The sequence below is a fragment of the Haliotis rubra genome, unplaced genomic scaffold (assembly GCF_003918875.1).
Source record: "Haliotis rubra isolate DU_JTF1 unplaced genomic scaffold, ASM391887v1 Scf1299, whole genome shotgun sequence".
Taxonomy (NCBI): domain Eukaryota; kingdom Metazoa; phylum Mollusca; class Gastropoda; order Lepetellida; family Haliotidae; genus Haliotis; species Haliotis rubra.
In genome coordinates this window covers 1-24,283 of record NW_025765224.1, presented here as the reverse complement: position 1 = coordinate 24,283, position 24,283 = coordinate 1, and the positions used below count along the sequence as shown (strand labels likewise).

The window sequence follows — 24,283 nt, the reverse complement described above, 5'->3', positions numbered from 1 at the left end:
CAATGCCACTGCTTGATACATGTCAGATGGTTTATTGCAGGATGATAGTGAAGACCCTGGATCCACCAATAAGTAGAGTCACAGTCATTCAATGCCACTGCTTGATACATGTCAGATGGTTTATTGCAGGATGATAGTGAAGACCCTGGATCCAACAATAAGTAGAGTCCCAGTCATTCAATGCCACTGCTTGATACATGTCAGATGGTTTATTGCAGGATGATAGTGAAGACCCTGGATCCAACAATAAGTAGAGTCACAGTCATTCAGTGCCACTGCTTGATACATGTCAGATGGTTTATTGCAGGATGATAGTGAAGACCCTGGATCCAACAATAAGTAGAGTCACAGTCATTCAATGCCACTGCTTGATACATGTCAGATGGTTTATTGCAGGATGATAGTGAAGACCCTGGATCCAACAATAAGTAGAGTCACAGTCATTCAATGCCACTGCTTGATACACGTCAGATGGTTTATTGCAGGATGATAGTGAAGACCCTGGATCCAACAATAAGTAGAGTCACAGTCATTCAATGCCACTGCTTGATACACGTCAGATGGTTTATTGCAGGATGATAGTGAAGACCCTGGATCCAACAATAAGTAGAGTCACAGTCATTCAATGCCACTGCTTGATACATGTCAGATGGTTTATTGCAGGATGATAGTGAAGACTCTGGATCCAACAATAAGTAGAGTCCCAGTCATTCAATGCCACTGCTTGATACATGTCAGATGGTTTATTGCAGGATGATAGTGAAGACCCTGGATCCAACAATAAGTAGAGTCACAGTCATTCAATGCCACTGCTTGATACATGTCAGATGGTTTATTGCAGGATGATAGTGAAGACCCTGGATCCAACAATAAGTAGAGTCACAGTCATTCAATGCCACTGCTTGATACATGTCAGATGGTTTATTGCAGGATGATAGTGAAGACCCTGGATCCAACAATAAGTAGAGTCACAGTCATTCAATGCCACTGCTTGATACATGTCAGATGGTTTATTGCAGGATGATAGTGAAGACCCTGGATCCAACAATAAGTAGAGTCACAGTCATTCAATGCCACTGCTTGATACATGTCAAATGGTTTATTGCAGGATGATAGTGAAGACCCTGGATCCACCAATAGTAGAGTCACAGTCATTCAATGCCACTGCTTGATACATGTCAAATGGTTTATTGCAGGATGATAGTGAAGACCCTGGATCCAACACTACTTCAAGGTCACGTCGACTTATCTACAGGAAAGAATCCCACCTGTGGCCAAAGGGCATCGTTCCCTACATCTTCAGGGACAACCTAGGTAGGGACAGCACAACAACGACATCACGAGTAATATAGACAGCAGAAAGCCTTGTCTGTGTGAGGCGATTCTGCTGTAACACTTCCACCGACGCATGTGCCTCTCAACCGTTGCCAGGGATGTTTCCGTTTTCAGTGTGCCAATAAACACAATATGTAATCGTATGTTAACACACTTGGTTGCATTTCAACAGTACATCCACGGGATATTATCTATTTTCTATGGATTATTCACTTTATTAAGTTAAACCTGAATATCGCACGATATAAAGTTTCATCCCCTGGTAATGACAGGATCTTGTAATCCCAGATGTAATGCTATCTTTGTTCGTCACCATCGTGTTCAACATGTGTCCGTGCAGGCTTTACTCTCTCTGTAATCAGAGTGTAGTCCAAGGTCGTTGCAACAATGTGCATGTGTCAGCCATTCTAGTGGCCCTCTCTACTGCTTCTCGTGATAAGTTCGGCATGGTCGTCGATGTTGTCTTGGCGGTATGATGTCCTGGAACGGTTCAGTGAATTTCATTATGCCAAAATGATGCATTTGTTTCAGGCTGTACATGTACACAACTTTAAGACATTTTGCTAGAAAATGATTTACCCGAACGGAAAATATTTAAAGGCATACACGACGTCAGCATTGGAGTGTTGTGTCTATGTCAGATCTAAACAGAAATATGATTTTATCTGTCAAGTAAGTTTATTCCTATATGCTGTATCGTTTCCTTTGCCCGTCAGTTCATATATACTAAGGTTTTAATCAAATAAAGCCATAAACGCTATAACAGAATTTAATTATGGAAAATCAATTATTTTTATCATCAGTAGTATTATTTCAAAAGATTTACTTCGGTATGAAACAGCAGTGCGTAAGTACCTGTGCAATATTAATTACTACTGGAACGTCTGCAGAAATAGAGTTGTCGAGATTGTTTGAAGTAGTTTCGGTGTTTATACACCAATGTGAAAACCATTTGGAAGGACACTAGTCGCTATTTCATGTGCTGTCCTTGTTTCTCGTCGAAGCCCTAAACTTTTATCTCACATATATCTTTCATGGCGATTGGTTTGCGAGGTCCGTTTACAATGTGATTGTTTCAAAGTTTGTGTTTTGTTTAAGACGACGCCTCCCGCTATGAAATTATGATTGCCCAGAAGCGAATCGAGAAGTACACCTGCATCCGGTTTGTACCATGGGTCAAGGACGTCACCAAAGCAACGTATGACCTTTCCCACGAGGGTCATCTGAACTTTGTCAGTGAGAGCGGGTGCGTCATTGTTATATATTTTTAATAATTGGCAAAACGTATATACAAATGATATATTGAAAATGTTATTAACAGCGATGACTTGTATCAACACGATTACACTCAAGGTAGTCATTGTACAGGAATTACCCACAGGTCTGTCCTTTGCAACTCATTACGTTAAGGTTTAGGCTGTAGGTTTTTCCCGGTGTTCCCCACAACGACGTTGTCTGACACCAACCGTTGATATTCCCATAGTGGTGCTGGGAGTTTTGGTTAGTCGAAATATCTGTTCAGTCAGAGCCCTAAGCACACAATGATTTCTCTGACAGATGGAAAGAGCCAAGGAAATGTCGAAACCGTCAAGCATATCCAATTAACAAATATATTATTGTGAGCCAAATCTACATTTTGGGTGTAGAATACATTACTGGATGCAGGGAATGTTATGACATTCTCTCTGGTTCTGCTAAACATACTGGAAATGTACATCAGATTCTACGTCACGAAAATAGGAGGGATCAATTTGTGCTATTCTTCTCTTTTTGATGGATAAAATGAGAGTTACAGAGGTTATGTGGATAACACTTGAAATGCATTGCCAAAACTTGATCAAATACATTGTTGATATTTGATTACTTGATCAAAAGCATTGTTAATACTTAATCAAATACATTGTTGATATTTGATTACTTGATCAAATACATTGTCAATACTTGATGAAATGCATTGTCTACGGTAATATAGATTCATTCTACTGAGCACATGTGTAATGAGAGCAAGTATTCCCAGACACAATGTATAACTCTTCATGTTGAATGCATACTATTCTTTACCCAGGCCTAACATGATTCGAGTCAAAACATTTTTGACTCGACTGCCAGAAGGAAATCAGTAAATCAGTAAATCAGTAAATCAAGAAATAACATTTAGCCGCCAAACGCTTAAGATTTGTTTTTTTTTTCAAATTATTTGAGTATCGGGTGCTTGATGCTCACCTAAGTTTATGACTTATTTTCATTCATCATTTCCAATTCTACCATGACTTCAGTAAATACAGGATTGAGACTGGTTAGTTAAAGTCATTCAGAGGTATACCTCTGATTTTCCAACACAAAATCTACTTTTTAATAATCTTAATAACGCGGTTATGGTTTTAAATCAAATTTAGAGCTATTATAATTTCGTTATACCTCTGATTTTCCAATACAGTATGTTTATCTCCTAAACAGTCGCCACTAGTTTGTATTTAAGGCCAGTTATGAAGGTGTCTCATGCGTTCCCCATCCATGTTTACAGTTGCTGGGCCGTTGTCGGGTTCGGAGGTGGCGTCAACGGCAGGAACGTCAAATGCTGTAGCAGGGTAGTGACCTCTACAACGTTGATACATATCACCGCGTGGGACCAGTCTTAGAATAGATCCACCGTTGTCACACAACCTCGCGTGGATCCAGTCTTAGAATAGATCCACCGTTGTTACACAACCTCGCGTGGATCAAGTCTTAGAATAGATCCACCGTTGTTACACAACCTCGCGTGGATCCGGTCTTAGAATAGATCCACCGTTGTTACACAACCTCGCGTGGATCCAGTCTTAGAATAGATCCACCGTTGTTACACAACCTCGCGTGGATCCAGTTTTAGAATAGATCCACCGTTGTTACACAACCTCGCGTGGATCCGGTCTTAGAATAGATCCACCGTTGTTACACAACCTCGCGTGGATCCGGTCTTAGAATAGGTCCAAGCATGAGCTTGAAAGCAACTTAAGTCGGTATCTTTATTCCATGAAAACAAGGGATATCACCGTTCATACATCTAACTGGGATAGGTTTTGATATCTCAAATATTGCAATCACGTTTAACTCTTACAAAATTTTGTTACATACTGAAAACTACACAACGATTACTTTCTCTCTGACCAGTAAGCTTCAAGGCGCTGAAGCGGAAATTCACATATATACATAGGTTTAATACTCAGGTTCCGAGCATTACTGCATAAATATCATACAAGAAGGCAAGATTTGATTGAAGTTTTTGAATCATTGATCTTAGGAAATTATACCGGACCAAATGGTTGTCCTGTTTTCTCCCGCCTGTATGAATGTTCCAAGTAATTGTGTTGAAGATATTCCAAAGAATGACAAAATACGTGACGTATAACCGCAAAATCAGAGTAATTTGTTACATTAAATAAAATGCCGTTGTTTTGAGTGAGTTGATAACTCACAATGAATACTTATTGCTTCACACCACCTCAGCAATATCCAGCTATTGGCGTCGTGACGTTTTGATAAACGCTATTAGAGTTATGTTATATCCGAATTACCTGTGTACATCTCTGTATACTTCCAGAGCGTCTGCACTCACGAGCTGGGGCATGCTCTGGGATTCCCTCACGAACACACCAGCTACAAGCGAGTAGGATACGTCCGTATGAATTTCCAAAACATGGACTATTGTGAGTAATATAAGAATTACGATGTTACTGTAAGTTAGAATTCTCGTCCAGATGGCTTGTTGGTGAACTTTATATATCGGGCAACAAGATTTCACCAACTGATGCTGGGTATATTTTATACAATCTGCTGCTGTGGAGGACCGGTGAAAGAATAATCAGAATTGATGACGTAATATTTCGGGATATACTGTGATGCTGGACAGGACGAAAGAAACTAGTGGATCACATTCTTGTATGGCAGCCGTCTTCTCCCAGGCGAGTCAGGGAGGAGAGGCAGTATGGGAGTGTGTCAGCCTGAGATGGCTACTGGTATTTACTTCATGAGTGTGGAGTGGACGCTGAGGTCCGAGTTCGAATCCAACCAATGACCACATATCACAATGTAGTTATACATGCTGCAGTTGCGTTAGATCCTGTACTCAGCCTACCAACAATGTCTGCCACTCATCGGTGACATCTGGATGCCTATCTGTACACTTGTCATTCCACACATCAGTGACATCTGGATGCCTATCTGTACACCTGTCATTCCACTCATCAGGGACATCTGGATGCCTATCTGTACACCTGTCATTCCACACACCAGTGACATCTGGATGCCTATCTGTACACTTGTCATTCCACTCATCAGTGACATCTGGATGCCTATCTGTACAGCTGTCATTCCACTCATCGGTGACATCTGGATGCCTATCTGTACACCTGTCATTCCACTCATCAGTGACATCTTGATGCCTATCTGTACACTTGTCATTCCATGTGTGCTGAACCTCCGGTTTTGTGTTTTCGCAGCAAACTGGGAAACATACATCAGAAGGAGTCCATCCACGTATGTAGACCTGAGATTTGACATGACCAGCAACATGCATTACAGCCCCACAGTAAGTGTGTACTACGTTACTCCTTTTTGCCTTTAAAAAAATACAGAGCCAGTCAGAAACTTCAGTTGCGTAAGAAATGTATCTTGTTAGGTGCTAGATTGTTCGTGTGAGATTTTCATTCGTTTTTCGTTTTTGAATCCGTATCCACGATATCGAAGACAACCGAGCACCATTCACTGCGGCTCTTGTGTATGGCCGCTGTGGCGGTACAGTGGTTAATGTGATCGCAAACCGAAACATGAGTCTCATTAACCTGTTCAGGCAATGACCTATTTTTCAGCCGATCCGAATTTTCTCGTGTGAAAGTGAAAATAGACATCACAAACAACTATGGTTACACTGAAATTCCAATTCCTTGTTTCATAAGAAACTTTAATAACATCGTATTTCTATATTTTATGGGGAGGTGTAGGCAGCATGACCTTATGTCCGTACCAGACAGCCCAACGTTTCTAGCGGCAGAGCCTCGTTTTGAGATTTCCACGATTTCCAGGTTTCTGTTTGTCAGTGCTCGCTGTACGACAGAGCACGCTGCACGACATGTTTGCAAGGATTATAAGGGGCGTAGTGTTGCAATATACAAGTGCTTAGATGAATCAAATAATACTTATTAATATTTATGTATCCAGTCAAATGAATTGGTCTCAAAATTCTGGACTGGTTATAGTACTAAGTTGCGCAATAGGATGGAACCCAGTCAACAGGAAACGAGACTGTTGTGTAATCAATGTTTTGACTTGCTCGACACACCGAGGGCACCGATTCGATAACCCAGATATGTACAATGTGTGAAGCCCATTTCATGTGTCGACCGTCAGCACGTTGCTGGAATATTACTGACAGTGACGTTAGTCTACAGCCACTCACTTACTGTCACTGATGTACATGTACTAGGAGCTCGAATTCAGACAGTTTGTACATTTATGGTAAAAAAAAAATTATTTGATCCTTTCAGAGTGCAGCTAGAAATGGCTGGTACGGCATGACCTCGCTGTTCCGAGACCTTCAACCTATGCTCAAGAACGGGGGCAACGTGTACTACTACTGGCACGCCCTCGCCCACGCCTACAGCTGCACGGGTACGTCCTTACTTGACCTCGGGGAGTGCGGGTTAGGATAGGCCTAGGTGGGTACTGCACGGGTACGTCCTTAATTGACCCCGGGGAGTGAGGGTTAGGATAGGCCTAGATGGGTACTGCACGGGTACGTCCTTACTTGACCCCGGGGAGTGCGGGTTAGGATAGGCCTAGGTGGGTACTGCACGGGTACGTCCTTACTTGACCCCGGGGAGTGAGGGTTAGGATAGGCCTAGGTGGGTACTGCACGGGTACGTCCTTACTTGACCCCGGGGAGTGCGGGTTAGGATAAGCCTAGGTGGGTACTGCACGGGTACGTCCTTACTTGACCCCGGGGAGTGCGGGTTAGGATAGGCCTAGATGGGTACTGCACGGGTACGTCCTTACTTGACCCCGGGGAGTGCGGGTTAGGATAGGCCTAGGTGGGTACTGCACGGGTACGTCCTTACTTGACCCCGGGGAGTGAGGGTTAGGATAGGCCTAGGTGGGTACTGCACGGGTACGCCCTTACTTGACGTCGGGGAGCGCGGGTAAGGATAGGCCTAGGTGGGCTACTGCACCAACACGTCCTTACTTGACGTAGTGCGGATCACCCGTTTTCATTTATTCTCCTAATTTCTATGGTTATCATTACAACTACTTTTGTTCAATATGTGTGCCTCTTTAATTTCATCCAAAGCAACATTTAGATTTAAGGCAAGTATATGGATGACATCTTCTTGTTAGTGTTATACAATAATAAGAAGCTGTCATCTATACACTTATGGATATATTCATCAACTTCTAAATGCCTCTTAAGAATCTCAACATTTAGATGTCTAGTGTACTTTGTTCTGTTCGTGTTCTATTTAGAAGAGAGGTGTCCGAATGGGGCGCCTGTGGCGTGCGTCAACGACGGCTTCGTCTCCTACATCGACGACAGCGCCTGCGCATGTATCTGCCCACCTGGCCTGGATCCTGCCAAAGGCTGCTCTGACGTCATAAAACAGGGTGAGTTGGGAATGAAGGGCAGCTGTGACGCCATACGACAGACGAGTAGGTAATTAATGGCTGTTCTGTCGTCGTAAGGCAGATAATTAGGGAGTGAAGGGCAGCTGTGACGTCATACGACAGGTGAGAAGGGAATAAATGGCTGTTGTATTGGAATCAATGCTTGAAGGTAACACAAAGCCAAATAGTTTCCAACTGACTTCTATGTTAACGATATATTTGGTATTTGTTTTTAATTAACTAAGCCATAAACAGCTATTGCATACACGTGTGCGCATAGTTTGGCCTTAAGGAAGCAATAAACATATAACAATGACCACCTCAGCCAGTTCCCGTACAGGAAGCCACACAGACCAACCGTACCAATCGCTTGAAAATAGCTGTGGTCACGTTCAGCATAAGTCATCATGGAAAAGGACTACAACACTAAATATTCAAAAAATATGGTCTGTTTTACTTACTGGATGAATGTACATTTGAAAAACACAAAACTTACACATTTTACACATTTTTGCCTTCGTGTCATGTTTTACACCTGTAATAGCTCTGAACAAATATAATCTGAGGCCAGATATTTAAGATTTCGTTATTATTCCGTGCTGAGTTGCAGTTAAATGTTACACGGGTGTGTAAGTGGGTGTGGGTGTGAAGGGGGATCTGGGAACTTCAAGACATTCCAGTCCAAGATTGTCATAATACTGTACGTGTCCTCTGCAGTGCCCGCCCCCACCAAATGGCCCGGGGGGACATACGCCCTGCCGTCCCCTACTGACGGGTGCCCCGGGGACGTGTTCCTGGAGGGGTCTGTACAACACACCAGTGACGGGCGCAGCACACAGAGCGACATCGTGCACGTGAAGGGGGAGTTCACAGCCAGCAGCTTCAAGTACCACTTTTGTGTGAAGGACAGTTCCACCAGCACTGACGCTGACACAGCTGAATGGGGACCAGGCAGATACTGTATACTGAAGAAAGGAGACTGTCCTACTGGTAAGTGTATAGCCAGGCAGATACTGTATACTGAAGAATAGAGACTGTCCTACTGGTAAGTTTATAGCCAGGCAGATAATGTATACTGAAGAAAGGAGACTGTCCTCCTGGTACGTTTTTAGCCAGACAGATACTGTATACTGAAGAAAGGAGACTGTCCTACTGGTAAGTGTATAGCCAGGCAGATACTGTATACTGAAGAAAGGAGACTGTCCTACTGGTAAGTGTATAGCCAGAGAGATACTGTATGCTGAAGAAAGGAGACTGTCCTGATGGTAATATTCTTATAACGTTGTTAATATGGCGTTAGTCTGCCCTAGTCAAACTGACATGACATCACACATACACTAGATAGAAATAAGAAAGACTCGAGTGATACCTAACTGTTTTCGAGTAGTATTTCCAGATTGATCTATTTACCTTGGATACCTGGTACATTCTACAAGTTATAACAAGGTGATACTGGGTTCATCAACAGGTGTGTCATCATGTCGGAGATTCCACCAAGTGGTATACGTACATATATCACTGTCTGGCTCACCCAGACACAGATAGTTTATCTACTCGACAAGAAAGTTATTCAACAATGATACCAGTTCACATTCCCTCTTTCAGGTTTTGAAAGTGGATACGTCAAGTATGACAACCTTGCCGAGACCACCACAACTACATCTGGATCTGTGCCCGACGGTGTCTATGATGCAGACACTCAGTTTGATTTTTGTTGCCGTGATGACGGTTACCCCAAAGAACCTCTCAACCTCCCCAACACTAAACCACTTATCTTGTTCCGTCACAATGGAAAATCTGATGCCTGTCAAACAGTTGATGGTAAGAATGACTATGAGTTTCAAACTAAAATCATCGCAAACAAATATGCTAAAAATGTTGAGTTATTAATTTATTAAACCTTCAATACAAATGGTGTATTGTTGATTGAACGAAGTGACATTTTAGGTAACTGATGTGGGGCATAAACCTAACCGTTTATACACTTTTATGTCTTTACACAACATTTTCTAACGACTCTACGAAAATGCCATAACAACGAAATTAAAAGCAGAATGTTCCTGCAATGTGTGACCATCACGTGCCGTGTGTGTAAACGTTCAACGGTTGACGCATGTACAAGTAGAAATATGGCGCGACAGAATGCTGCCAATCGCAACATCGTCATGGGACGTCGTGAAGCTGGGGCCTCTCAGCCTTCAGTTTGTGTCCATCTACGGAGACGTTTACATCGGCGACAACGTATGCGACGGAGTAGCAGCAAACACACATGGACTTTGAAGCATTAGTGGTTCAGTGATGACTCACAACTCCTTCTTAAAACGCAGAAATAGAAGACAGCATGTCTTCACACGTTGAAGTGAACGTTTGGCAGCGATCTGCGTTCGACAGGTCGACAAATTTGGTGGCGAAAGTGTACTGATGCGGGGTATTTCATAGGAATCTCACAGCAAATATGTAGATCGTCCAATTGCTTGAACATCCCACCCTTTCACCGGCAAAGGTAGATGTTTAAACATGACGTCACTGTTGACTTCCATGATTCTTCAAGGCTTTGCAGATCCCGGGATCCGACCCCAGCAGAGCATCTATGGCACTCACTCGTTAGACGTGTACGTCAACGTACGTCCAGCAGAGTATGTATGGCACTCACTCGTTAGACGTGTACGTCAACGTACGTCCAGCAGAGTATGTATGGCACTCACTCGTTAGACGTGTACGTCAACGTACGTCCAGCAGAGTATGTATGGCATGAACTCGTTAGACGTGTACGTCAACGTACGTCCAGCAGAGTATGTATGGCACTCACTCGTTAGACGTGTACGTCAACGTACGTCCAGCAGAGTATGTATGGCACTCACTCGTTTGACGTGTACGTCAACGTACGTCCAGCAGAGTATGTATGGCATGAACTCGTTTGACGTGTACGTCAACGTACGTCCAGCAGAGTATGTATGGCATGAACTCGTTAGACGTATGCGTCAACGTCAACGTCAACATACTCCGCACAACTGGAAAACTTGTTGCAGGACAAATAGAGGCCAATGCCAAGGAGTAGAATCCTCAGAATCTGTGCCAAGGTGCTGTTAATGCACTACTGTAAACTATATGGGTTACTGAAATGAGGAGTTTCTATTGGTGGTGAAATCTGCACACTTGGTAAACATTGGGGGAGGACGATCGTGTCTGGTACGTGTCTGATATTGGCAGTGTCTGTGATTCGCGATGCTGTTTGGTCAACTGAGGGCACATGATGTCTTCATGTTATTCTGGAACTCCTTCAGTGGTCTAACGACATTGCTTCTTCCCGTAGGGATGTTGGCGTATCCTGAATTCCTGACCTTTGACGAGGACAATGAAGGCCAGTCCGCCTACAGCCCCAGTTTACTGGCAAAGAAATTCATTTACTGCTACTATGTTCCTGCCAACACAGGTTCGTAACGTTATTTAATTCGATTATGACGAAATTGTACTAATGTGTACTTAATTGGTTATTTGTTACTCTGTATCGCTGTTTCGTATCCCGTAAGGAGCGCTACCTTTTAACTAACCCACCAATGTTTTCTCCACTATCCTACAGACTGTGGAGGCCTGTATACGTTGACCAAAGACAACCCCACACAGACAATAACATCCCCTGGCTATCCCAGTCTGTACCCCAACAACGCTGACTGTTTCTGGATATTTACGGTAAGATCACAAACTGCCACCGGCATATAAATGAAATACTGTTCAAGGCGGACTCACTCACTCAATTATTCACTTCATCTTGTAATATTACAAAGTAACAAAGGGGGACTAAATAGGGCACGATTCTATTTCACCGTCCGATATTTAATCAGTCCATTTCACTTTAGTACAACGCTTCAGACTTGAGCATGGGTTCGACTCCCAGTTCGCCCGATTGTTCATCAGTTCGTTTTTCTTTGTTGGTTTCAATGAAGCAATAAACGTCTCCCATCTTCATCACTTCCGGGTTTCCTCGTGAAACAAGCTCATCTCTTTGATCTAACCGTGTAAATGTGTCTGTATTGGACAGTACGGGCTCCTGGGATGGTGTTCAGTATTCTTTAAACTAGGTGTAGTGGCATCAGACGAGAATGTAGCTGACGACGAACAAATGATGTCTTTAAACAGGCACCTGAGGACTCAACTATCCTGTTGGACTTTGATGACTTCGACATCGCCACTTCAGGGTCAGGAAGTGAAGATGAACTCCGTGTGAGATCTGTTCTGCTGGGCGAGAACCCTTCACGTACGTTATACATGCAACAGTGATGTAGGAAGACATATATCTTGTTCCCAACTGTATCCTCCTACAGATACTGTGATGTACCGTACATACTGTAAAGAAATATATGTACCATGTCACCTCTGTTCCCAACTACACACTCCCTCCCATACAGATAATGTGATGTACCGTACATACTGTAAAGGAATATATGTACCTTGTCACCTCTGTTCCCATCTACATCCTCCCTCTCCTACAGATACTGTGGGGACTCCCAACACCGCAGTATTCGGACTGTACGAAACACTCTGTCTCTCAACCTCCGGACCAACCTCGAGGGGCAGAGGAAGGGCTTCAAGGCCAAGGTCAGCCTGGTCGCACGTACGTCTCTATATCTGTTTGTTTCTTATTTTGTCAGAGCAACCTGTAAATAATGGAGTTGTTATCCAGTGTTCGATATCGTCATCAGCGACGGTGTCCGATGACACACAACCATTTAACCCAGATGGATAACCGATGGGGCGAATCACCGCTCGTGTCTAGGTTGTTAGTCGTTCTGTGCGTTGTTTAATGATGCTGTTTCTTTAATCAGTAACGACGTCAACCGGAACACCAAATTTGGAAGAAAACATTAACAAATCAAGATGGCAATAGGTAATAGATCGAGTCTGTATTGTTCCTCAACGCACAGGGACAATAACTCTAAACTACACCAAACAGAGTCCTGAATCTTTTACGTCCACTGCAATCATTTGTTGCCACTGGCAGTCTCAACAACTACATTTACAACCGTCTCTACTACCACGTAACCTCACAACCATAGTCAAAAATAGCCTAGACAGTTTCCAAAACACTTTCAAACATAAAGACCAGGGTTGGGCACGTCTTATTATCTCACATGAGTATCCTTCTGTGCCTTCTTCAGCCGAGAACCACTGCTACAAGATGGCCGACAAGGGCGTCACGTACAACGGTAAAGTCTCGTTCACGCGAGATCGCAAGACGTGTCTTCCTTGGAGTGAGACCACCTCGTGCCCACATCACCTGTTTAATCCAAGGTAAACCTGTACAGGGCATTCAATATAGATAACCTCTCCACAGGGGCTAGTGTCTGGAGCTTTCTCTACTCAGGTCTGGCTTTGATTCCCACATGGATACAATGTGTGCTGAATGCGCTTCTCTTATGCTGATGACCCCATTCAACACGCCCGGTAGGGTGGAATTTACATAAACACTAATCTGTAGTTTTGGTGCTATGTTCAGTAGTAGTAGTAGTAGTAGTAGCAGCAGCAGTAGTAGTAGATAGTAGTAGTAGTAGTAGTAGTAGTAGTAGTAGTAGTAGTAGTAGTAGTAGTAGTAGTAGAAGTAGTAGTAGTAGTAGTAGTAGTATTGTAATTGGCGTTGTCATCTTCATTTTATTATTCCTCACCATTATCAGTGACTTTGATGCCAACTTGGAGAAAAACTATTGCCGTAACCCTGACAACACATTCCGGCCGTGGTGCTACACGGGGGTCTACGAGGGCCAGTGCGACAGGGACTACTGTGATGTATGTCAGCTGGGTGAGTGTCTACACGGGGATATACGAGCGCCAGTGTGACAGGGACTACTGTGATGTATGTTAGCTGGGTCAGTGTCTACACGGGGATATACGAGCGCCAGTGCGACAGAGACTACTGTGATGTATGTCAGCTGGGTGAGTGTCTACACGGGGGTCTACGAGGGTCAGAGTGACAGGGACTACTGTGATGTGTGTCAGCTGGGTGAGTGTCTACACGGGGGTCTACGAGGGTCAGAGTGACAGGGACTACTGTGATGTATGTCAGCTGGGTGAGTGTCTACACGGGGGCCTACGAGGGCCAGTGCGACAGAGACTACTGTGATGTATGTCAGCTTGGTGAGTGTCTACACGGGGGTCTACGAGGGCCAGTGTGACAGGGACTACTGTGATGTATGTCAGCTGGATGAGTGTCTACACGGGGGTCTACGAGGGCCAGTGTGACAGGGACTACTGTGATGTATGTCATCTGGGTGAGCGTCCAGTGGCAGGAGACTAGAAATATGTGGGTTGTTCAGAAACACATTCCAGACCTGCGATCTGAGAAACAATAAAAGAAACCTTATTATCAGAAGGGACCATCAGTCTTGTACCATGTCTAAAGTTCAGAATCTCCATCAACTAAATGTGAGGTAATCTTGTAAGATTTTCATCTGCATGTGTAGAGAGCAAGTTCGACAACTTCCCCGACTGTGAGGAACTGGAGAAGGAAGGCTTCTGTGAGGGGGATCTGGCGGAGGCCAGGGCTGGGTGTGCCAGAACGTGTGACACGCCTAGTGTACCTGTCACCCCAGGTAATGTTACCTGTACACATAGAATACTTTAATGACGGTTACCTGTATATTCGACACATCTGACCCACGTCATTGACGTTTACCTGTACATGCAGCACACCTGACCCACGTCATTGACGTTTACCTGTACATGCAGCACATCTGACCCACTTCATTGACGTTTACCTGTACATGCAGCACACCTGACCCACTTCATTGACGTTTACCTGTATATGCAGCACACCTGACCCACGTCATTGACGTTTACCTGTATATGCAACGCACATGACCCACTTCATTGACGTTTACCTGTATATGCAACGCACCTGACCCACTTCATTGACGTTTACCTGTATATGCAACGCACCTGACCCACTTCATTGACGTTTACCTGTATATGCAACGCACCTGACCCACTTCATTGACGTTTACCTGTATATGCAACGCACATGACACATTTCATTGACGTTTACCTGTATATGCAACGCACCTGACCCGCAGGTCAGGTATTATTGCCAATATTCTCTCAACTCTTGCCTCCTAAATTGTATGAGCAAAGTAAGTTTCAAACCTTATCACGTTGGTATTTGAAGAGTTTTCGTTTGCAAACATTTTAAAAAGTATTTCAGTCAGAGCAAAGCCTTAAGAGACCAATGCCATCCCTTTGCATGCCAATTAAAGTGACTCTGCCACCACTCTCTCACTCACCCACGCATTCAGTCAGTTGAAATATTTACATTATAGAGTATCTCCCCATTTGAACATTGACAGTAACGACGTGTTCGGCACCCGACGATGTTACTGATGCTGACCCCGTGACGACGCTGAGTTCCAGCTACGACGTCGGGGACACCGTGGAGTTCCGTTGTAAATCTGGTAGTGACACCCTCACCAGGACGTGTTTGACCGACGGGACCTGGTCACCTGGAGGATATGTATGCGGAAGTAAGTAGGACTGTGTGACATGCAACTATCTCAGGTGTTCGAGAAGCACGTTCACAGACAAAATTATTTATTCATTAACCTGTGCCGTGCCGTCTCCATCCGTTCTCGAACACCTGGCTGTCCCTTTCTCTGCACTCCTCCCTCGAAACAAATAGTGAACTGTGTCAATATTTTAATGATAGTTTGTTAAACAACCTTTTTATTTTTAGGACAAAAAAATCTGCAAAAACCTCACAGAGTGGGTATGATGTTTTGATTATGATCAGCGTTTCATTGAGTATTTTATGTTTATTAGTTTTCGAGTTAGATTGCAATTCATCGGTCCGCTTTTGAGCCAGAAGGACTATAGACAATACATACTGGTTCTGGCATCTATCCAAAGGTTCCATGACAATTCATCAGCGAGCAGCTGGTTAAAATTAAAGGTCAGCCATCAAATATTGTGTCGTGACAGACAGACCGACATCCCGATCACATAGCTTGAATATTGGTTTTACATAAAAAATGTGGAAAATCTAAGCTGATAGTCAACAAACTCCTATAAACTTGTACCTCATCATGGATGACATTCAATGAATCATTAACTATCCAGGTTGCCCTAGTGGCTGGTCTGCTTACAACGGCAACTGTTACTTGTACGTCAACGTGGGGCAGAACTACGCTGATGCCAGTTCCCACTGTCAGGCGCTGGGAGCTATAGTCTCACCCACCAAGGACATGGAAGAACTAGAATTTGTAACATCTTTACGGTAAGAACTAACTTTTGGATGTGATGGTAGTTCGTTGGACATTTGTCTTTCCTTTAGGACTTAACAAATCGGCTATGATGTCTTACAATCATGATTTGCTGCACGTGCGACACTGCCGGCCTGTTCGCGACATACAGGCAGTCTCACGACGGTCTCCTGGCTATCTGAGCTCCGTGTCCAGTCGATCTGGTCGTCATCTCTTAGCAATGTGGTCGCGATCTACAGGCAGTCAAGTCACCGTCTACCTGCGACCTGGGCGCTGTGTCCTGGCTATCTGTTTGAAATACAACGTCATGAAATACTATATTTACCTGAAAATAATCTGCCGGAAAATCATTAGGGTTTTGAAGAACGGTACTAAAATGTAATCCATAATCTGTACCTTGTCCAATAACATGCCCGCCACGCATTCAAATATCACCTTTAGCTGGCCCTTCTGTGATGTCAACATGCTTCTAGATAAGAAAAGAGGACTGTCCTTTACATGACAGACGTATGTAATCACAGCCATTAAAACACTAGCCGAACTTCAATCTGAAACATACTGACCAGCAAAAAGAAACACAATTCAAGAAATCAAAACAATTGTGTTAAAGTATCAAATCCAAACTCATGCTGAAAAGTATAATTTTCATAAATTGTGAGTTGCGTTTTATTGCTGGTCAGTATACGTGTACTTCCGTAGTCACCGGTTATGGTTTTCTGTGCATTAATATCAACAAGTGATAAACACTGTTTTGACATATATTACAGGCATGCATTTGTGTTTGCAGGGAAACCTTTACAATATTTGATCGGGGGTACAGACATCGACACAGAAGGACGTTCACGTGGTCTGATGGTACCCCTTTACCTGGACAAACTGGGAGAACGGTATGTCAATCAGTGCTGTGCTATAAAAGTTTTATTTTGAATGTACTGAATATATATAATTTATGTTCAAAGTTATCGAGCTGTAAGGAGATTGCAGCATATCATATGTAAAGTGTGCATATCTAAAACATATGAATTACGCCTAAATGTTGAAAATAATCATATAAACAATCATATATAATACGGATATAAATAACGATATAGTGTTCCAAAACCATTTTCCATGTGTATAAAACATAAAATAAAAAACCCCAACTTTTCTTGGTTAATAATTTAGTTAGAACATTGCAGGCACATGAATATGATACATCTATTAGTGCCATTTTCCCCGCCACGCTCTGATAACACGGGGGCGGTGGGTAGTCTAGTGGCTCGTCACGCCGAAGACCCGGGTTCGAATCCCACATGGGTACAATGAGTGAAGCCCAGTTCTGGTGTCCCCGCCGTGATATTGCTGGAATATTGCTAAAAGCGGCGTAAAAACTAAACTCAGTCAGTCAGTCTGATAACACGGAAGTACTACTGACGTCTCACCCACCCGCTTATATCCGTTCAGATACACCCAGCAACAGCGGAAGCCGAGACTGTATACACTCCTCACACAAGCCAAGTAATCAGTGGAAATCCCTGTCCTGTTCAGCTGTGCGTCCGTTTGTCTGTAGAAGAACAAAGAGTGACAGTGAGTACACATCACCTTGTCGTATCCTTGTTGAAATCATGTGTAGACGGAACAAGCTAGACATTGTAGACTATATGTGTGATACAGAGGCATGTAAGATGAACTTAAGTAGTACTCTCAATGAAACCACACCTTCTCTGTTGTCACGTTAATAAGTTTACCGTGACAAAAGGTTAAGAGTCCCTTTTGAACCTAAAATATTCAATAATATTTTGAACAGACAATGACCAAACTACAATGAATGAGAATGCAGATTTCTAGTACGATGCAATTGAGTCACAAATCTAAAATATTAGGTCACAAATATAAGATATTAAATCATCAGAGTCTTGACATTTTACAGTGAGAACAGATATACCGATTAAAGGTTGTTTACAATGAGAGTAGTTGAATAGACGAACACGGTCAGTCAGCTTGATGATGGCAGACAGATTTGTATAGATCCAGTCATGTGAAAAGTCCCGTGTCGCACAACATAACAACCAGCCTTTATATAGCTATTACACAGTTCTCGAGCATTCTGGCAAAGCTAGGCTGTATCATTACCATCTCAGAACGTTACGGAAAACCACCGAACACACAGCATGATGTAAACAAGTTGCCAAGGGATGCAACTCTGAAGCTATATCAAAAGGTGTGCCGCTACAAATACTATTGCCATATATGATGCAAGATGCGAGCCAAACCCACACTCAAAACTTTAAACATTGTGACCCATAGTAACCATCACTTAGTCAATGTTTTATTACAAATTATAAAAAAGCACTCTCATGACACTGTGAAGACATTTGTCAATGCATTTCAATCATTTGTTCGCAGATTGTGGCTTATAATAATATCACATGCAGGTTTCAGTCGTGTTGTGATGTTCAAGAGTACTATATTAGTATATACAACAATAACACACAAAATATAGGTTAATTAATTTTATACATGTATTCGTTGTTGCATAAATATATAATAGAGTAATTAGTATTAATGATATATCCAACCTACAACCCAAGTCAGATTCAGTTATATATACTAACCCTGATTGCTGCCACCTTTGAAGCGACATTTCTCGTTATTTGTGTAAGAAAAGATGATATATCAATTGTCCTTGCTTGAGGAGACTGGAAGTAGAATCTTCGCAGCAATATGTGTGTCGCACTTCCGTCAATCAGTCCTGTTCATGTCATAACGTCTTAAGTTGTTTACCAGCTGAGTCGTTGTTAATTTCAGGTCGCTTCACTCTGTGTGGACCGGACACAGGGCTGTGAGGAAATCCTTAAAGCATCACCTAAAGCCTGTGTGGATTACAAACAGTTTGCAGAAGAGCAGTGTCCTCTGACGTGTGGGTTTGTGAAGAAAGCGGCACGCCATGTACGTGTTCTTTACGTCTAAGACAGTCCACATGTTGAAGTGTATTGCAGTAGAGTTCTGTCTTTGTTGCTAAGTGTTGATCCAGCATCCGTGCTGCCACCATCTGACAATGTTTCTAATGTCGTGCACAACGGTGACGTCCCTAGATGTTAGGCCACATTCTAATGTCAAGCGTGACACTTCACTACCCTACACTGTCAAGGTTAATTTTCTTTGAAACTACTTATCAACGTCAGTTACATCGCCAGGAATAGGTTATTTATGCTGCCCACCACCCACACGGTAGAACAGTTATCGTCACTATACTCGCTCTTCCAGCAAGCACCTGCCGATCACCCACCAACACGGTAGAACAGTTATCGTCACTATACTCACTCTTCCAGCAAGCACCTGCCCATCACCCACCAACACGGTAGAACAGTTATCGTCACTATACTCACTCTTCCAGCAAGCACCTGTCTGGTAGCCGCAGCCACGTCCAACGTGATACTGGAGGGGACAACTGACCAGGTGTCACGTGGTCAGGTGGTCAAGTACAGGTGTAAGGACGACCATGTACGACAGAGTGGTCATGAAGACAGGGTGTGTCTGGCTAGTGGCCAGCTAAGTTGGGATGACCTTGTTTGTGAAGGTACGTCAACAGGTGACAGAGATGAAGACATGAAAGGTGTTGAGGATAGGAACTACTTGATTGTTTGAAGGGACGGTTTTGTCCTTTGCCTGCAGATTCACCTGAATGATTGTGACATGGCCAGATGAAGGAAAACGTAGTCATATAGCATCCTCACAAACAATAAATAGGTTTAGCCGGAAACAGTTTCTGGTCAGTATATTTTATAGAACTTTGAACCCGTTATATTGTACAATGTTCAATGTCAGAGCATATAACATACTTTTACAAAACCGCAGAGAACCGTTATAATGTACAATGTTCAGTATCAGAGCATATAGCATGCTTTTACACAACCACAGAGAGCCGTTATAATGTACAATGTTCAATGTCAGGCATTATAGCATACTTTACACAACCACAGAGAGCCGTTATAATGTACAATGTTCAATGTCAGAGCATGTAGCATACTTTACACAACCACAGAGAACTGTTATAATGTACAATGTTCAATGTCAGAGCATGTAGCATACTTTTACACAACCACAGAGAACTGTTATAATGTACAATGTTCAATGTCCAGAGCATGTAGCATGCTTTTTACACAACCACAGAGAACCGTTATAATGTACAATGTTCAATGTCAGAGCATGTAAAGCATACTTTACACAACCACAGAGAACTGTTATAATGTACAATGTTAGAGCATATCACAAATTTTCTAAATTTTCGTGTTTCAAAGCATGTTGTTGGTGTTACGAACTTCTTTTACCGCCATTACATTGAACTTGCAGCTGTTGCAGCGTCAGTAACTCCCAGCAACAGCGTGGACCTCGTCGCCCGGTTTAAATACGGTGATAGGAACCGGGCGTACCTCGGCGACAATGACCTCATATGGATCACCAGAGACGGCGATATCACCCACTGGCAATATTATGCGACAACAGCAGGAATGGCAATGTTCCAGGTGTGGCGTCCGAGAAGCGACGCTGGAGAAAGAATGTAAGTCACCAGTTAAATAGGTTTCCATTGATCCCGTGTCTCTCAGCTGAGATTAACAATTGCATCGCACTCCAGTTTTTCCGTTTCCATATTGCGACAGCCGCTCGGGCAACGGATTCGGAATCGAACGCCTATTTGTGCAACGGAGCCCATCACTGAAACTTATTCTGTTCGTTTTAGTTGTTACAACTTTGATCGCAGATACGCTACCCCACAAGCAGTCAAGCTTTGAAACTACACATTTGAATTTTTCAAAATATTTTATTTGTTGCTGTTTGAAAATACCATTAAATACCGAATTTATTGAACAACAACAATTGCCCTTTAAACCTGAACTCGGGACAATATCATTACTGCAGTTTTTTAATTCTTGGATTTCGGACGGCTGAGTGGTTTAATTGCTCGCTTGTCACGTTCTTTATCCCAAGTAAGTAAAATGTGCCAGAAACCAAGCCCATTCCTTTTAACCTCAGACACGATATAAATATTTCATTTCTGACAAAGAAAGGCGTCTCTGACAAAACATGAACTTGATATGGTATATATGCTATAATGTACTCTGTACTTCTTGTGTGTAGGTTTGAGTTCATTGGTCAGAATCTACTGGACACTGAAAAACTGGACGTATTGAGGTCTTGGAGTTCCTGTCAACGATCGTATTCCTGCTCAAGCCGGAGACGTGATCGGCATCTACTACTTTGACCCCCTCATAGGTATTACCTTCACGATTTGCGATAAAGAATTGACCCCCAGGGAGCCAAGATGTCCTGGATCAACAAGAGAATCACAGATATGAACTACTTCATCCCTGGCAGCTCTTATCAGCAGGCAGACCAAGACAAGTGTTACATTATGTCCTTCAGAGCCATTAATGGTCCTGTAAGTATTCTTTGATTGGAGCGGCAGTGACCTCTATATGTCTGTAGATACAGCTCCAGCTGAACGAATGTAATAGTGTGATACATGGTGCAACCAGTGGGATTAGATGAAATAGTCACAATGAAATAATTATAGTAATGAAATATTCCAAGGTACAATTTCATCGTTGTTTGGAGTGAGATTCAATGTGCCAATTCTCACAGTATGGCTAGGGGTTTGGGGTTAGATCCAAGGTGCCAATTCTGCCATCATTTTGAGAGCTTAGATCCAATGTGCTTGCTCTGTCAATGTTTGGGTGAGATCCAAACTAACCCTAATATCATTGTTTGAGCTTAGATCCAAGGTTGCATTGCTATCCATTTGGGGGTTGAGATCCATGGTGCCAATTATGTCATCGTTTGTGTTGTTCTCCAAGGTAACAATTCATTATTTTTTGGGTTTAGATCAAATGTATAATCATTGTTTGATTTTAGGTCCAACGTGGCAATGCTATCATTGTTAGGGTTGAGATCAAGTGTCCCAATCCTATCATTGTTTGGGTTGAGCTAAGGTACAATTCTATTGCTGCAAGGTTAAGATCCAATGTGTCGAATTCCCTCACTGTTAGATCCAGACCCTGCCGTTACCTACCAAGCAAAGTGTTGTACGTTGTCGAAGATGTAGATGTACTACGCGAACATCAGGGACTGGGGAAGTCCACTGGGGAAAATGGTCATACTGAAATCAGTGATGAACGGTGTTCACGGAAATGGTAAACATATTCTTCCCCATCGGTGAAGACCGCCCTCACACAATACATTTCAACAGTTCAAAACTCGTTAACCAGTCACCTTATTTTTCACTGAAGGTGGTCACGTGTATTGTTTCCTCCGGCGTCGTCTAACGCCGTCTTTGGAAGAACCACGACCAACACCGTCCGGATACTTACAAAAGTGACGTATAAATGCAAAGATGGCTACAGTCAACTGAGCGGGGACACACAGAGGACGATGCATGGGGAGTGGTCAACTGGACGGCCAGGAACTTATCTGTGCAGGTCGGGCATCGCCTATCTTTAGAAAGCCGGGAAAGAGGGGTCGTTCACTGATAGTTTTTGTGTTTGACAGAATATATATATCTGAAAGTAGGGCGCCAAATAATTTTACTAGGAAACAAGGCTATTTTGATTTCCAAATTTGTAGAATCTCCACTGAAATCTTTTGTCATTTTCAGTAAAATGACAGCATATCACATATTTTTTATATCACGGTTTGTCAACTTCCGCTCATAGTTATTAATAACATATTCGCCCGATAATAGTCTCTTTACAGAGATCTGTTGATTCGATTTCCCACATGGGTACATATAAATAATGTGTGAAGCGAACTATATCTGGTGTAAAAACTCACTCACTCACACATAACCGGCCTATATAAGATGCTTAACTACCCCACACAACAGCGAAGAAATAAAGTCTTTCCTGATTCGTAACATTTTAGACACATCAACGTCGGTGACGCCTACTAAGTAACAACGTGGACCTGATAAGCGCGTCCAACCGACGGCGTCAAGTTTTATAGCCAGCTACATCGGCGACAACGACCTGATGAGAATCGACAGAGATGGTGAGGTTGTCCAGTGGAAGTTCTTCTCGACTACGACTGGGGAGGAGCACTGCTGCAGGTCTGGAGACCACGACCAGATGCCGGAAGAGTCGAAAGTGAGTTTGCCGTTCGTGTATACGAGGACCATTCTGTTGCATAACCATCAGACCTCGTCCAGCTTCAGGTCACTATTCCCTGTTCCCTCGGCCGCCACCGTGATGTCATGTCGAGGGCGTCTGTTTGTGGAGACTTAAAAGTTGTTTAGAGAAGTGCAGCAGCGTGTTACCTGCTATCAAAGACTGGGGAAACCTTGGAGTAGTCTTAAAATGAATCAGACATATTTTAAATGAATAAGTTATATTTCCGAAGTGAATCAGCTCTATTCCAAAATAGCTACTTATATACTACAGGTTTAAATGTTAAAACCATTGTGCTCATTACTTTGGATGTTTTTGTAATGTTTTTCAGTATTTAATTTTTAACAGGAAATCTAGCACGTAACTCATGGTTTATATTCTAGTTTACGCTCTGGAAGGGCACTTGTAAAATGTAATGGACAGGAGTTCTAGGTGAGCTGGTCAAGTAAATGTTCGTCAGATTGGTTCTAAACCGAAGTTTGTTTTGAAGCCGAAGTTTGTTATGAAGCCGAAGTTTGTTATGAAGCCGAGGGGACGTTATCCAGGGCATGTACTCTTTCTGTGCTCTATCCTTCAATTCAAACGTTGACGTATCCGCCATCTTCAAGTAGTATATGTACGTATCTCCTGGCTAGATTCGAATTCATCGGCCATAATGGCCTTTTAACCTGGTGGACAGTGAGGTGACCGGTCAGGTGGACACACTGGACGTCCCTGAGTATGAACGTATCCAGGTAGAGACGGGAGACCTGATCGGCATCTACTACTTTAACCCCCTCCCGGGATGGGTTTCTCCGAGTGCAGCAGTAGCCAGCACCCAGAGGCGTCACAGATGTCCTGGATCAACACCAAGGTGCATAAACCCTCCTTCTTTGTGAGTGGGGAGATATACGACCAGGCGGACAAAGTAGCAATGCAGCGAAAAAAAAAAGA

The 24,283-nt window shown here is 43.1% G+C and overlaps 1 protein-coding gene and 1 long non-coding RNA gene across 4 annotated transcripts in view; both read left to right on the top strand.

The window, feature by feature from the left end:
* LOC124267050 overlaps positions 1-17,091 on the top strand; it is a 67,560-nt gene extending 50,469 nt beyond the window's left edge. The window contains exons 1-15 of one of the 3 annotated variants that reach the window (XM_046701883.1): positions 6,901-6,981; positions 7,831-7,968; positions 8,686-8,958; positions 9,574-9,789; positions 11,282-11,401; positions 11,549-11,658; positions 12,106-12,227; positions 12,459-12,580; positions 13,125-13,257; positions 13,638-13,762; positions 14,424-14,552; positions 15,303-15,476; positions 16,069-16,245; positions 16,430-16,436; positions 17,018-17,091. In XM_046701883.1, coding sequence (XP_046557839.1) covers positions 6,915-6,981; positions 7,831-7,968; positions 8,686-8,958; positions 9,574-9,789; positions 11,282-11,401; positions 11,549-11,658; positions 12,106-12,227; positions 12,459-12,580; positions 13,125-13,257; positions 13,638-13,762; positions 14,424-14,552; positions 15,303-15,476; positions 16,069-16,229 — 1,890 coding nt within the window. In that variant the 5' untranslated portion in view covers positions 6,901-6,914 and the 3' untranslated portion in view covers positions 16,230-16,245; positions 16,430-16,436; positions 17,018-17,091. Of the gene's footprint in view, positions 1-6,900; positions 6,982-7,830; positions 7,969-8,685; positions 8,959-9,573; positions 9,790-11,281; positions 11,402-11,548; positions 11,659-12,105; positions 12,228-12,458; positions 12,581-13,124; positions 13,258-13,637; positions 13,763-14,423; positions 14,553-15,302; positions 15,477-16,068; positions 16,246-16,429; positions 16,437-17,017 lie in introns of those variants that run through there. The other 2 variants (XM_046701881.1, XM_046701882.1) reach the window with 2 other exon arrangements.
* Positions 17,092-19,621: 2,530 nt separating this feature from the next.
* On the top strand, positions 19,622-24,255 carry LOC124267055. Its single transcript, XR_006895931.1, has 6 exons — positions 19,622-19,770; positions 20,544-20,751; positions 21,330-21,630; positions 22,478-22,666; positions 23,109-23,329; positions 23,986-24,255. It is a non-coding gene; the product is annotated as an uncharacterized LOC124267055 (long non-coding RNA).
* Positions 24,256-24,283: the final 28 nt, after the last annotated feature.